This window comes from Dysidea avara, chromosome 11, assembly GCF_963678975.1.
Source record: "Dysidea avara chromosome 11, odDysAvar1.4, whole genome shotgun sequence".
Lineage (NCBI taxonomy): Eukaryota > Metazoa > Porifera > Demospongiae > Dictyoceratida > Dysideidae > Dysidea > Dysidea avara.
Window position 1 is genome coordinate 7,067,818 of NC_089282.1, and position 16,538 is coordinate 7,084,355.

Below are 16,538 nucleotides of genomic sequence, written 5' to 3' on the forward strand. Positions count from 1 at the left end.
CATCCATCCCTGCTAAGGTGCTTCCAACACAGCACATTCCCTTATGAGGTGTCCATCTGGTCGCTATGGCAGCATTCAACATTGCACATTCCTCAAAGCGTTTGTCCCAGAGAGGACAGCTTGGTTGGGAAGGTAAACAAGTTATAGGTGGGGTTTGGACCCCAGAGGAGGTGTTGGGTTGCTGAGGTTAACACATTTGAATTCCTAGACAGGAAATAAAGGGACTCGCCAGCATCTCTCACTCCATTGTGTTACTTTGCAAGTGCAAAAGTTTCAGGAGTTCGTGTCTCTCCCATATCCCACCTCCCTCTAAAGACTCCCTTAGCTCTAGGGACATGTAGGCCAGCTAATTATATAAGGTGACATGGGAAGTCATTGCCTCTTAATTTGTTGGGTTTTTTTGCATTACTGCATTTGCACTGGTATCCCTGTTTATGGTTTCTGTGGTATCACGTGACCTGTCAAGAGGTATAGGGGACATCAGTGCAGTCTATATTGAAAGCCAATCAGCAAAGTCATGTGATTAAACAGGTCTCCAATCCTATGGCAATAATACCAAACTTCCCATATATCCATCATACTTACAACTGTTATGGAGACTGATAACCAGTTAAATAATTTTTTGTTATACTGTAAATTTTGGCCAATGAAATTGCATGTAATGGAAATGCTCTAATAGAATAGTCAGTAAGTAGCTACCGGCTAAGTAATATAGCTATAGCTAATGGTATGATTTTAAATAGCTAATATAGCTACTTAATTGTGTGTATATGATTTGGATGTACAGGCTATGCCTCTATCCAAAATTTACAATTACAATTACAAATTTACAATTAGTAACTCTTGACATATAGCTAACAGTTACATTTCTCAGTAGCTACCGGCTTCACAACTGATCAGTATTAGCTATTATTCATTTCATTCATGATCAGAATTTTATAAGCAAAAATATGAAGGGATAAGGCAAAACAGGGGCTAAAGGGGGCTAGTTGTGGCCAAAAATCTAGTTCAAGGTGTTGGCTATAGTTTGTAGATGGTGGTTGGGTTAGTTGTAAAACTTAGACAAAAATAGCCAATTGCACCACAGAAAAGTATAAACTCAATGTTGCATATAGTTGCATGTTATACATCTTACCTCTTTCACAATATACTACAGGGATTTGACTAAAAGTATACCTCAAGATCCTATCTTGAGATAAAAAAAATTCCTAAAAATTGCCTTAAAATCCAGCTAGGTTTAATTTTATACAGTCCATTACAATTGTTCATAAAAAAATTGCTGTAAAAAGCAATAAAGGCTTGCATGTACATAGTTATGTAATTTTACATGTATAGCTAGTTCATATTTTAAATTCTGCCCCTTCAAGATTGCTAATTTCTTAATTACTTTCAGATCTGAATTATTTCTCCGGCTAATATTGCTTCTATCTTCAATCTTGGCGCACTTAAACTTCAAAATTTTCTGTGAGGGAATATATGCCCCAGACCCTACTAGCTAGTAAGAAATCCTTATAGTTTTCCTCTTTTGTCACTCAAGCCCCTCCTTACTTTAACTATTTGGACAATCATGGCACTACAACTAGCACAAAAAGTACTTACTGGCGTACTTACCATGTGTGTACCCTCTGGTCTCAGGTTAGGGTTAGCTGTAAAAAATGGGTTTTTTTCCAAGGTAAAAATAATATATATATATATATATATATATAGACATTTTCTACACTTCGTTCAATGGCAAAAATGTAAAATGCCAGCTGATACAGGCATTTCCATTAAACTATTAAAAATGAAATTAATTATTGTGTACCAGCACCCACCCTATGTCCATTTAGCAACTTTCTGGTTGTGATATATGTAGAGCAACTCTCTGCAAGCACAATGATGTCAGAAGAATTCTAATTCATGGAAATTTTGGCCTGTCAAAATGGTCTAACTGATGCGGTGTTGCAAATTCCCCCATGCACACATTTTGTATTGGGAGTTTTAGGTTCATGCAATAAATGGTGTAATAACCTGTGACATGTGATAGATACCTCAGATTAGTGGATAAAAATATTTTTACAATTACTCTAACCTGAGACCGGGGGCGGTGAGTTGTTTCACACGTTCCAAACTATACAAAATTTGTATGAAGTGTGTATTTTGAGCTCTGTATAATGATTATCCAAATAGTTCAAGTGAGAAGAGAGCTTGTGTTGCATAGTGCAAGAATGAAATGATTTCTAACTAGCTAATGGGGTCTGGGGGCATACTCTCCCAGGAAAATTTTGAAACAAAGCTGTGACAAGATTGAATCTGGAAGCAATATGAGAGAAATCACTGCAACCTGGAAGTAAAGGAAATAGCAAGCTGAAGGGACGGAATTAAAAACAAGAACTATACTGAACTATGTACGTATGCAGTAGTTATGTACAATCCAATTTTTTAGAGTAAACTGTTATTTATATATTATTTAAGGCAATTTGATTTTAATATAGTGGACAGTTAAAAGGAAAATTGAAGCCATAACTATAAGTTGGATTGTAAGACTCAAAAATTGGATCACATGCAAAATGGAAAATGACTATCTCAATATTGAATCTTCAGGTACTTTTGGTCAAATCCCTATAATAAAAGAAAAGTAAGATGTGTATAGCATGTAACTTTGACTTTATACTTTTCTGTGCTATTTTAGCTTGCAGCTAGCCCAATCACCATTAAATTTCATAGCCAAAAAGTCATTTATCAACTAGCTTTTGGCCACAACTAGCCCCCTTTTCTAGCCCCTGCCTCAGATTTCAAGACTAGATAAAGAGCAGTGAATGGCAATTTAAATGAGCTATAGCAGAAGAAAATTTAAGCACGTCATTTTGAAGTTGATAATCACTTTCCTGTTCTATGGTGAATTCAATGGTGGATATTCGGAAAGGAACATTCTAATGGCATTCCAACCTCTTGACACCAATAATATTACCCTCACTACATTAGTGCTATACAATGAAACAAAAGCATTGTGAACTAGCTTTGCAGGTTAGTTTGTGAAACTTAAAATTTTTCCATAATTAAGCACAATAATGTCCATTTTTGTAGCGAACTTCTTTATGTGACATAATGTGAGCATTATTATGGCGTTGAATTTTTGAGCACAGCAGGATGGAATATAATGGAATAACTAGCTATATAGGCTATAGCTAGTGCCTATTTTCATCGTGTGTAACATTTTTGAACTTTCTTCATGCACATGTACACTATAATCAGGGGCGGATCCAGGAGCTAGCAAGGGGAGGGGCACAGACAGGTTAAGTTGTAAGTGGTTGGGGAGAGCCAGATTCTCTGGTTCAGTGCTGCATTTTTGAGTAGCAAATAATCACCTCTTAGTAGTCTCTCACTGTTTGATTTTAGCCATTTTGGTCTTTTCAGATGGTTGTGAAGTATTAAAAGCTGTTTAAAAGGCTCTGAATGCCTTAAACAACAGCAACACGATAATTATTTTAAGAGGCGCTTAGTACGCACGAAGGGTCTGGGTGAGAATTTCAGTTAGTTTGACTTTGGTTCGCTTTGGTTCCAAGTGAATTTGTAATAAATACTAGTAAAATGTACATATTTTCATGAGTTTCTTGGCCTGACGAAGTTTAGTAGCTATTTTAATCAGAAGTACATATGGCTGGCTCCTCCACAAGTGAGGGGGGGGATTTGCCCCAAATGCCCCATCCTGGATCCGCCATTGCTATATGTATCTTTTTGGGTATGTCCCTCCTATTGTTTGATTCCTAGCTTTGTATGTAATTTGCAATTGTAACAAGATGTATAGAGGTAATATCCCACTATACAGTTCAAAATTGTGTAGATGTGCACATTATTTTTTGTTCCAAAATTTCTTGGCATTTAAAAGGTGGTCGCATGAGCTATAGTATGCGCATAATTATTTTTTACTTAAGGTATTTAAAGATGCCTTTTTTAGAGAGGTGTCTTTCTATGCAGGTAATCACTAACAGGTTCCACTGCATGCAGCAACATTTACAGATATTCAGCTATCCAGTGTCAACTCACTTTGCACTATAAATTGATTTTTTGATCCAGTACATTAAAATATAAAGCTAAATGGTATGACAGGATGATTGACACAATGGTGAGACAGCAGTGCACTGGTCAAGAAGAATTATTTCAATTTCAAACCAGCGCTCTTAGAGTATACATTCAAGCATTTGGGAATCAAACATGGAATCCTGAACAACTTAACTATATCAAACATTTGGCACTTTATATCTTGCTAGAACTCATTTGTTTCATTAAATTAAAATATTATGCGCATGTGTGTTTGATATAGTAAAGTTGTTCAGGACTTCGTGTTTGGTCCCCAAATGCATGTAGAAGCCCATAAAAGTAAAATGTATACCTCATAAGTGCTGAAGGCACAAACGGCACTTATAAGCTCCTAGTTCTAGCTGATGTAACTTTTTATTCAAAAATGCAGTTTGTTAGCAAAACACTAGTCATTTATTCCAGTACAGGTACAACTGACTAAAAAAAAGTTGATATAATATTGAGTACAAAGCCCCATAAATTTAACCCTGATTTTGTGAATAACATTTGGACTTATGAGAACTTTAAAGTAAGTGCATTAGGATAATGTGCTAGCTATATAATATTATAGTTATCGAGATTTTCCCATGTTAACACAGCCACCGGCATACTTTTAGAAAATTATTTTATAACACACACACATGTAGCTATAGATATTATATAATTATGTATACAAGTAGTAATTTTTAGGTACTGTAACTTTTAATACTGGCTTATACTGCATGTATGTTTCAAGAGGCAAGTATGCATGTACATGTGCTATCACCATGTGTCATCTTCATCTGAGGGATCTTTCCCAAATCACTTTTGAATGTAGTACTTTAATAATTGATCCTCTGGAATAAATGAATTATAAACATCTTGAAGAGAAATTTGATTTTGTTTCCATCCATGCACTGCAACATTTCTTCTCTAAGGAATTGCCGTTTATGTGTTATGAACTGAGCAGACAATACATGCAGGGATTGACAGAAAATCACAGCACAAAGTACTTACATCAATAGTATAGTGCAACCGGGCATAAACCTCCAAACTTATTTTACTTCCTCGCCCACGCATTTATTTCTATATGCCATTAGATACATTCTATAATGTTTTTATCCTTTCATGTGTTGCTTTGCTCATTAGTATTTCATTTTTTTTTGCTTTTTTGTGGTTATACATATTTGCAGTGTCTCAGAGCGTACTTTTATAAATTGTGGTTTTCAACAAATTTCACAGAAAAATCAGTAATCTGAATTTACGATGTCATAAAACAAAAACTAAAAAGAAATTTACAAAACCCCAGCTACAAATTTTAGGCATGTCTATCTCCTTTCAGAAAATAATGAGTATATGTAAAAACTTTGAAGTATGTGAAACTAGATACATTTTTTTGAAACCCTATGAAAATCACAAAAATCACCATAACTTACTTTTAAAACATTTTTTTACAAATCTAGCACTACAAACTGTTGGGCTTGATGAGACCTTTCATCTACTAGAAAAGTATTGAAAAACTCAAAAGTATATAAAACTAGATACAAAAAAACCAAAAACCATAAATATACCATTTGCGAGATAATTGTGGTTGTTGCCATGGTAACCTTTGTACAAATATGTACAGATACATGAGTATAACCATGTGCAAAAAAACAGAATTAAAATGTGTGGTGTATGTCTCAAGTTATAACCAGAAACATGAAATTTAACTTTTTGGAAGTACATGCCCGGTTGCACTATACTAGTAACGACCTCAGTACACATCAAACACAACTAACAATGATTTCAGAGTACTACTGGCATGAAAAGCATGCATTAATCATTAATCAAAACCATTGTACCATTATCTTAAATGTCATAAGATATATCCAACTGTAGCAAAGTTGTGTTATTTGTAAGTGTAACCACTATAAGGCCTTAGCTATATCATCACCCATCATGCATGAGTGCCTTGTTCACTGACAGTGTGTTGATGTTCTATATCACCAATTTTATGCTAGATCCAAATTCTAAACATGCAAGTGAGTGTAGTGTTGCAATTGTGCATGCTTACAATCATTCCAGCAGCCAGTACAACCACTACAGTGATTTGACTTTTTGCATTTATGCAATGCTGTGACAGGTGTTACAACTATTAGTGGATCGTTATAATTTTCTTCATAACTCTCAGTATAACAATTAGGTTTGTGGATATTACGCCCCAATTTTCTGTTATTCTATTCCAATCGCAAATTTCTGATCATGATAAAAGTTCAGTTGTCGATTTCAACATTTGGTGATCACATGAAAACAGCTAATAGTAAGATGTGCCATGCAGCTCTCAACGTTTACATAAACATGCATACATAGATGTATATATACACACAGTGCATATGTAGAGATTAGTTCATGACTATATTATGTGTGAGTGGACAGTAAAAGTATATGCTAATGTATGTGTAAACAATACATTAAAATTTTGCATTGCAAATACTTATCTAGATGTCTAAATCAATATTTTCAAGTTCTTTCGCGGTGTAATATTTTAAACAATCCAGTTGGTCATTTGGAATTAACTGACTATACACACGATGCAAGTCTATATCACTTCCTGTTTGCCATTTCTTATAGCAATATTCATTTGATATTAGTACATGCTTTTCACAAGACATATACTGAACTGAAAACACAGAAATAGAGCAATTGCCTGAGTAGGATTTAGCATATGCAAAGAACTCATTGTCAATTATGATGTCAGAATTCATAGCAAAGCATTCCTTGATTAGTGCATCACTGATTGGATTAAATAGGACAAGCAAAACTATCAAAGCATCATTGCTATGTAATGTAGAAAATAAAGCCATTGCTCCTTCATCTGTAATGCAATTAAATGATAAATCAAGCTGCAATAAGGTTGTTTTTTGTTAGAGCAGCAGCTAATGCTTTAGCTCCACTATCACCAATCATGTTATGTCGTATGTAAAGTGAAGTAAGTGTCTTGTTCACTGATAAAGCATTGGCTAAATCCTTACATCCCTGATCACCAATTCTATTAGTACCCAGTGCTAAACAGGCAAGTGTACTATTACACCGTATAGTGATAGCAATCGCCACAGCAGAAGTAACTGTCAGTGCATTTTCAGAAACATCCAAATATTTAAGTGTCCCATTACGACACAATTCATTACAAACCAAATGCATTCCATGATCTCGTATGATATTCTCTGAGATGTTTAACGAGAGCAATGAATTGTTGAATTTGATGATACTTGCTATTGCACTAGCATCACATTGATTCAAATTGTTGCTGTATAAATGCAAGGAGTAAAGTTTCTTGAATTGCAAGGCACGTGCCAGTTGATTAACCCACAAACTAATATGCATACTACATGATAAGTCCAGAGAAGTAATAGTTACATTTCTACTGAAAGAATATACTAGCATTTCAGTCTTGTTGAAATCAAAATACCTCTCAACCAGTGCAGCACCAATTCCTCCATTTTTAGTAAGAGCACTATGTAGAAGCCTCGGTGGCACCCAGCCTGGAAACCGATGTTGCATCAAACTTTGGACTGTATCCAAGAGACATTCCAACCCTTGCTCAGATAATGCAACCATGTTGTAAGATAGATTGAGCGACTTTAGTGTTGTACAGGTACAAACAAATTCAGCAATGCTTTTCGATGCCTCACTACCATAGAAATTTTTTGAAAGATCTAAACATTTTATAGAATTGTTTGCCAGAGCAGTTATCAACATGCAAACATCATCACTTCGTAACCATACATTGCAAAGTGTCAAAGAATGGATTGAATGATTTACAGATAAAGCATCAGTAAGATTTTTAATTCCAGCATCGTTCAAATAATTATCAACTACTGCCAAAACTTTTAAGTAATCTGTAATGACAATCCCACTGATTGCTTTAACACTTGATGGCTGCAAATAATTACTTTTGAAGTATAAGTTATCAACAACACAATCTGTTTTGTTAAAACTATTTTCTAAAATGCGTAAAGTATCCCCCGGCAGAACAACATTAATAAATCTCAAGCTTTTATAAACACCTTGACTGCTCGATAACAATCTTGATAACAGTAGCACTAATGACATCATGTGATGAGGAAGAAAAACAATTTGATCATCACTGTAATCATAATCGATGACATAGTTCTTTATTGTAATGACATTATCAACATCAAACAGGCTCAACAGACTTTTGTAAATCCTGTCAATCTTAGTTTCTGCATAATATTGAAATAGCAGCAACAGTTCCCTTATATCTTTAGGTATGTTAAACGTGTCATGCAAAGACTCAGTTTTATGAACAAACTTTTTAAATGCAGCAGATTCTCCACCAGTTATGCCAACATACATCAGCCACATGTTAGAATACTGACTATGCCATAAGGAATGTGATATGCCCATACCTAGCATTGAAGGAACACTTGCGTTAAAATCAGAGCAAAGAAAATGCTCATCGTATACAGTTTTCATTAGCGAATGTTGTTCTGTGTCTGATAATCTAGAGATGTGATAAGCTGCTAGGAATTCTTGCATGGTATAATGAATAAAATTCACTGAAATTTCACCCCCCACTGCACCAGGTTCAGAATCATGCTCCACAGATTGCAACAATCCATATCCGTCAGCAAAATTTTGAATTGTAGGACAGGCCTGTTCCATTTCTTCCAATGTGAATACTAGTTTATTGGCCATAATTCCATCAAAAGCTATTTCAGATAGTTGGCATACAAATGTAAAGACATCTTTGGGAAAATGTTCAATTTTCAGTAGTTTTTGTGGAGCAGAACATTTGTTTAACTTCAAGTATCGGTAAATTGTATGCAAAATGAAACTTTGAATAATTTCAGTTAAGGTCTGTGGTAGACTAGCTTTGCCTTGTTTGAACAATAAGACAAGCAATGTTAAATAGAGTGGAATATAACAATAGCTGTTCACGATACAATTATCATGTAAAACGTTTGTGAACTTTTTGGCTTGATCAGGTAATGTAAGTGAAAGTGAAATAAACAAATTTTGAGCTTCCTCTTCAAAGCCATAGATTTCATATGTGCAGTTGATCTCATTATGTAAATGGTATGACCCACTTGGCCGTGATGTGATCAATACAATAGACTTCCATAGCACACTGCAATCAATAAGATGCATAACAAAACTATCTTCTTGGAGCCTGTTACGACATTCGTCAAACCCATCCATTAAAAATAGCACATTTTCACCTTGTGAATCACGAAGTTGCTTAGCAACACATTTTGCCATGTCGCCATCAATTAGATCTTTGTTAATGAAGTAATCAACCAAGGATTTAATAGACTTAATTTCAAGGACGCTTGGATCCCGTAGAGGTAACACAATAACTAATTTAACATTACTCAGGAGTTTATGTTCTGCCCAGCAATATGCAATTTCTTTGACCAATTCAGTTTTTCCAACACCAGGGGCACCCTCAACTAATATTATTCTTTGGGGGCTTCCTTCATTATTAGACATCATGAACAAATCTTCAATATTTTTAGTTCTCCTGTTGCCATTAGATGTGTGTACATGGTTTAGTTTTAGAAATAAAGGAAGATGTCTATTTGGATCATGCTGGGAGCTGAGAATATGTAAATGTTCACGATGCTCCTTTGCTTTAGTAGACAGTTGTTCTTGCCTTTGTCTTGCTTCACACTGCAAAACTGTCAAAGGAATGTATGATTTTGTCAAATTTGATGCATATGGCTGATTATTTAATGAACTCCTAAATCTTGTGGCTATATAGAGATCAGAATATTGCTTAGCCAAAATAGCTAGTCCATCTGGAGCATCTAAAATAAAATAAAGTGAGTGTTACAAGATAAACTGGTACATGCATTGTATGAGACAAGTGCAGTATAAGTATAGACTATAACATGATACAAATAAAATAAATTAGCAATTCAAGTGTTCAATGTACCACTATGCGTGGGCAGTTCAAAGGCACCGCGAGTGCATTATAACTTATAATGCACTGACCGCAGTGTAATACATTTATATTGCACTGGCTGCGGTTTTGTGCTACATTGCACAAGCACTGGCGGCTAAGGCCGCTACATAATAGGTGGCAAGGCGCTATACTGTTTACTCGAATTCTTATATAGCCTAACATGCGAAATTTGATTGTGGGGCCATACAGGGAACGTCACTACTACGTTATACATGCGATCTAAAAGCAGCCAATGGCAATCAAAGAGGCAAACACAGCAGGTAAAACTCTATTTACATATATATAAACGTAGTTATATACCTTACTAGTTTGATCGAAGCTCCCACCTTAACAAATCGTTTTTTTAAATAATATTATTCTAATTGATACTCACCATAACAATCGATTGTGACATTGCCATGTGATTGTATGGTCAAGGCTAGAGGTGTACCGATATAAGAAAACTAAACCGATCCGATACCGATCCAATATGTTTGAAACCAATACGATACCGATCCGATGTACCGATATAACTAAAGGCCTTTTCACACTACAGTCAAATGCGCATCAAAGCCGGATCAAATGATTTCACACCTGAGCTGGATTGACCACAATGCGCATTCAATCCGGCTTCATGTCAATCCACTTCAAGAGGTGAATTGGCCGGACTAATGCGCATTAGCTCAATTAGCAAGAGGTACAGTCTCCAGATATCTCGCGCAAAGTATGGCTATTGCGCCAAGACTAAAGCGACAGCATACCTAGTGTTATACTCGGCTTGTGGAAGTGATATGGTAACCATGAGTAAGTGTCGAAGGAATAGTGTACTCTTCTTTGTGCCTGGTACAAGTTTCCTCTAAGAATTAACCAGCCTCTTGGCACCCAATGTTTTGTAAGTGTACTAGCAACATATTTCGCTGTGAATACTTTTCTGACTCCAAGGAATACGAAGAAGGTAGTACAATGACCGACACCATTTAAGTTTTCGTTACGTAATTGGGTAATTAATCACGTGTTATGAAAGCGAATTGAATTCAGTTACTGCACACGTAGTGTGAAATGGATTGATTTGCATTCAATCCACTCTCAGTCTGACCACAGCTGGATCCGCATTCAATGTGCATTAAGTGTCAAAAGGCCTTAAGTGTAGCTATTTATATTTGGCTATGCTTGGTTACCTATGGTGGTGTGACCTCTATTGACAGCTCAGACTATAAGGCACCCACAAATATTTTAATACATGCCCCTGCCAAGATTAGTCTGGATTACTCCACATTTTAATGACTTGTAGAGATGGCTGGTTGTTTTATGCTGTGCTCTTGGTTCATCTTATTGCTGTTTCCCCAGGCCCACCACTATGAGTGTTTGTTGTATGATCGGTAAGCTTGGCGACAAAACAGTAATTATCCACACACTTAGATGGCTTTGCGTAGCATACTGCTTTTAGACAAGGAAATAACTACTGTTTCACACCCTTGTTAACTAAATATTAGGGTTTATAATGTGGCTTGATCATTGGACAGTGTCCTCAAGATAGTTCAGTTGTATATCGGTGTATCATATCGGTTTTTAGCAGCAATATCGGCTCTCACCGATATAGTAGAAATGTCTATATCGGCCACCAATACAATATGTATCGGTATATCGGTACACCTCTAGTCAAGGCCATGCTTGATATGTAATGATGTCATTAGTTTTAGAGCACCCGGCATTCTAAAGAAATGTAGCTGCAGCATTGGATCTTTCCACCTATTAGGTGAGTGGTACATAACAGTTATACAACGTGCACTTGTGCTCTGCCTGTATAAACACACTTGTGCCCGATGTATAACTATAAAATAAAAACAATTAAAAATAAATAAAAACAGTGTAACTACGTACATTGCCTTAAATCCTAAAAGCACACAATATAGCACAATCTATAGCTTTAAAATTCTAATGGTTTTGCTCTAAAACACATCTTGAGATCTACAAATATAACCATAATAAAAATACACAAATATGTAAGTTAGTCATTTATAAAGGCCATCTAAAACAGGTATGCAAGTATATGCATTACTGTATTATGTCATCTCTGTATATAAGTAATTATGTACCAATCTTCTAACCATACAGGTTTATCACACAATTATAAATTTATATTAATGTACTGTGAATACATATAGCCAGTAAGATAAATACAATACATAAAGACTCCCATTAAAGAATATACATAACATCTACCTGAATATTTCAAATGTCTTTCTGGTGATACTACTACGGATGAGAGGTCATCTATGCAATACAACAAACATATTGTAATTCATTGTGGTGATTAAAATAACAATTACTCGTAGCATCTCACATTAACATCTTTATAGCTAAACATCGAGGTTGAATTCGCCAAAAATTTATTTTGCCAAATGCAATTTAGCTTGCTATTTGCCAGAGTCTACCCCTGCCAAAGTTTCCCTCTATATGGTACATAGCTACAATATTTTTTAAGGAAAAATTGTACAAGTGTGCATGTGTACATGACCAAAGCTTAATGACCAAAACTCAGCTAACAACACTAGTTACTTTGATGACTGGTCCTCAGGGCATTGAGAAGTTAGCTGTAAGTATTAGACAGAAGAGTTCAAGCTCTTACAAAGTACTGGAGACAAAGTGTAACATTAGAGAATTAGTAAATACCCAAAGGATAGTCTTACTTGGATACAACACTTTACAATCTGTGATTATCAGACCAGCTGTTCATCTTAACTAACATCTAAGTTTGTGGCTTATGTGGCCATACATGATTTTTAGCCCCAGAAATAATTTTGGGAGTATGTGCTGGTAAATAATGATATGGTGTTTGTTACGGAGGAAGAGGTAGCTTGCCAGTGGAAATGCTTGAATATATAAGTACCTAGCACCACCTGTGTGTCAGTATAGCTAGGCTACACACAAGAAGGTACAGCTCTGATACAACCAACTTACCACTGATTTCTTTTGCCAGCTTTATAATTACATGGTTGTCAATTTTATTCATAACCAACACTAAGTCCTGAAATGGTTTCCTGTCACCCTGACTCAAACCTGGCTTGATTCCATTATCTAAAAAGTGTGATGCTTTTTCTGAGTTTGTTTGTTTTGCCTTTACTTGGTCTTTGAGATCACCAGGAAGCAACTTAGAAGAATAAAGATGGCTTATAAAAATAGCATCGCTGATTGGAAGAGTCTGAACCAACTGAACATAATGATTTTGAAATACATCCATTGGCAACTGCAATCTTACCTAAATTTCATAAATACAGAATGTTATACAAGACACATTTTATGGAACAGTTTCCATCAACAGTTGTGGACTATGTCATCATTAATTTGTATTTTAATTAATTGTGCATGTGTGTGTGTGTGTGTGTGTGTGGGTGCATGCCTGTGTGTTAGGGATGTCACGATATAGAAATGTTACATAAGTCATATGTCACAGGCATTTATTTCACGATATATCACTAATCAAAAACAGCCAAGCTGTAATAAAACGTGCGGCCCCCAAAAGAGCCATGGTGATGAAATCCAAGGTGGCGGCCAAGAAATGGATGTGATTGGTAGTTTAATGGGAAAAGGCCATGGTGAAAAAAAGATGTGAAATCCAAAGTGGTGGCCAAGAAATGACTGTGATGGTAGGTTAATGGCAAAAATATTAATAACGACAATTCAGGTGAATTTGGTGCCAAGACCAAAATCATAAGTAAGCTGAAAATATTGTAAGGAATCATTTTCTCATAATTCTGCAAGTGTCCCATAATTGGCTGATTGATCATGTCTTAATTTTTCTACATTACTTGCTACAATAAAATGATTTTAAAATATTTATACCGCTAGTAAATAGAGCACTAGTGACTGTAACGACATCTCAAGTTTCAATGCTTTGAGTATTTCCTTTTGCTATTACAAAGGATTAAATATGAGTGTCTCATAACCCATCCAAGATCCCATAAATGGGTCATTGACCATGCCATGCTCTACTGTCTATTATTCTGCTCAGAAGAATGATTTTCCCTTTGGAACCACATCGATCATAAAATTAAAACTTTCGTGTCACATATAGCTACTCTAAGGCCACTCCAATTGGTATAACAATTTCTGGTTCCCCATCTGCATCAAAATATAAAAAATCTCTAGATTAGCCATTATTGCTATTATTACGATTTTGCTGCTCATTACGCATGCGCATACTCTACTTAATGTCTATCCTGCACATGTTGCATTGCTTTCTAGTATGTGTTATATGGCTTTTAAAGTTCGTTTTTAGAAGCCATTTAGTTTGTATTGGGTGTCAGCATTTGTAGGTTTCCTTTTTGTATATACGTAAATAATTCATGCTACTGATACTAGTACATGTATTATAGTCACATAGCTGTATCCAGTTGAGTTTTAATATAGTGATTATAACAGTTTAGTAATATACTTAGCTAGGGTCCGCAATGCGAAAAATCGACATCCTCCAATCAACTACCTAACTATTGTCATGTGCTAGGCTAAGTGTAACTTGAATAACACCAGCGTGGCAGCCAAGTTTGTTACTTTCTTCTGGTAGAAAACGATACAAATGTCTTAAAATCACGTGATTTTTCGCTGCAGCGGTTCGTAGGGTTCTTCGTATGCCACGATATTCACTCTCAACATTGTTCAAGTAGTCTATCATCAACTCAAAGTATTGGTGGTTTGATTTTTTGGTCATTTTCTGGTGGCAGCACGATCTGTGCAGCATTTTGACGACAGACAAAATGTTTCTTCCTCTGGAGCGCAGGACAAGCAGAGCAGCAACTGCGCCGTGGGTCAGCAATGACCAGTACTAGGTAAAGTACCTGCATGCGGAGTATGGTTATAATTGAAGCTTGTTAGCCATCTGGCTGAGCCATCTATATGCTGAAATTCGGCCAAAATGACGCGATTTTTGCGAACAAATACCAGAATGGTTGATACATCAGTGAGACAGTCTCCAACAGCAAGGATACGAAGCTTATAAACACCTAACAATACGGCTATCTCGCCCAGTAAACGCATAGAGCAGTCCAATGCATGAAATAGGCACTCACGTGATTGATATTCAAATCTCCGAAAATACAACTATAATCTATTCCAATGACCTTAAAATCACTAGGAATCAAGTGACAATCAGTTTGTGTACGTTAGGTTCAGCATCTCGACTAGCCCAGCAGTTTAAGACTTTTCCTACGATACCATCATAGTACAAAACACACCTGCACTGGCCCAGACCACGTCTGAGTGAACAATTAACACAAATATTTACAAAAGGAGCACATTGCATGGTTCCTATTCAGAAATGAAAGCGATTTCATGGGTATTTCCGCAATTTGAATTTCAATCACGTGAGTGCCTATTTCATGCACAGGATTGCTCTATGCGTTTACTGGGCGAGATAGCCGTATTGTTAGGTGTTTATAAGCTTCGTATCCTTGCTGTTGGAGACTGTCTCACTGATGTATCAACCATTCTGGTATTTGTTTGCAAAAATCGCGTCATTTTGGCCGAGTTTCAGCATATAGATGGCTCAGCCAGATGGCTAACAAGCTTCAATTATACCCATACTCCGCATGCAGGTACTTTACCTAGTACTGGTCATTGCTGACCCACGGCGCAGTTGCTGCTCTGCTTGTCCTGCGCTCCAGAGGAAGAAACATTTTGTCTGTCGTCAAAAAGCTGCACAGATCGTGCTGCCACCAGAAACTGACCAATAAAATCAAACCACCAATACTTTGAGTTGATGGTAGACTACTTGAACAATGTTGGGAGTGAATATCGTGGCATACGAAGAACCCTACGAACCGCTGCAGCGAAAAATCACGTGATTTTAAGACATTTGTATCGTTTTCTACCAGAAGAAAGTGACAAACTTGGCTGCCACGCTGGTGTTATTCAAGTTACACTTAGCCTAACACATGACAATAGTTAGGTAGTTGGTTGGAGGATATCGATTTTTCGCGTTGCGGACCCTAACTTAGCACTTTCGGTGCTACATCACTTACCGATTCAAGGTCTTAACATTGAACTGCAACCTCTAGAACAAAAGACTTCTGAGAATCCTGTTTCCCGCGACTAGTTGTCAGATTGGTAGTCTCGTGCCCATCCGGGCTCGCGCTAATGCGCAAACACCCGGCTGGGCACGAGACTAACAGATTGGTGTGTTCTTAATAATGCACAGCAAATAAACACGGTCTTGAGTCATCCTTTTAAAATTAATTTATTGGTTTCCACGCTCAAACTGCCCAATCCTGTGATGATGTTATTGTTGACTGATCTATCTTGGAGAGTGGAATTCCACGTAAAAACAATCAGGGGCTTTCTTTCTAGTTAGCTACAGCGTTGCTGGTTATCTATGCTGAGAACTGGAATCTTTGAATCATCTCTGGCATGGACTAGCTAGCTAGTCAGCCGGCTGTCGAGGGTTATTCACTTGTGCGTTGACAGGTCGCCGGGCAATGCAAATTTAATTACACACGTTTGTAAAACTTGACTCATTTCAGTGTAGTAGCTACTGTATGATCTGCTCAGCTTCATA

At 36.5% G+C, this 16,538-nt stretch overlaps 1 protein-coding gene across 1 annotated transcript; it reads right to left on the reverse strand.

The window, feature by feature from the left end:
- Positions 1-6,299: 6,299 nt before the first annotated feature.
- On the reverse strand, positions 6,300-16,109 carry LOC136237831 (protein NLRC3-like). Its single transcript, XM_066028047.1, has 4 exons — positions 16,006-16,109; positions 12,950-13,247; positions 12,212-12,262; positions 6,300-9,851 (listed from the first exon to the last, which is right to left on the reverse strand). Exons 2-4 carry the CDS (start codon positions 13,227-13,229, stop codon positions 6,919-6,921), a joined length of 3,264 nt encoding a protein of 1,087 aa, XP_065884119.1. The 5' UTR covers positions 13,230-13,247; positions 16,006-16,109; the 3' UTR covers positions 6,300-6,918.
- Positions 16,110-16,538: the final 429 nt, after the last annotated feature.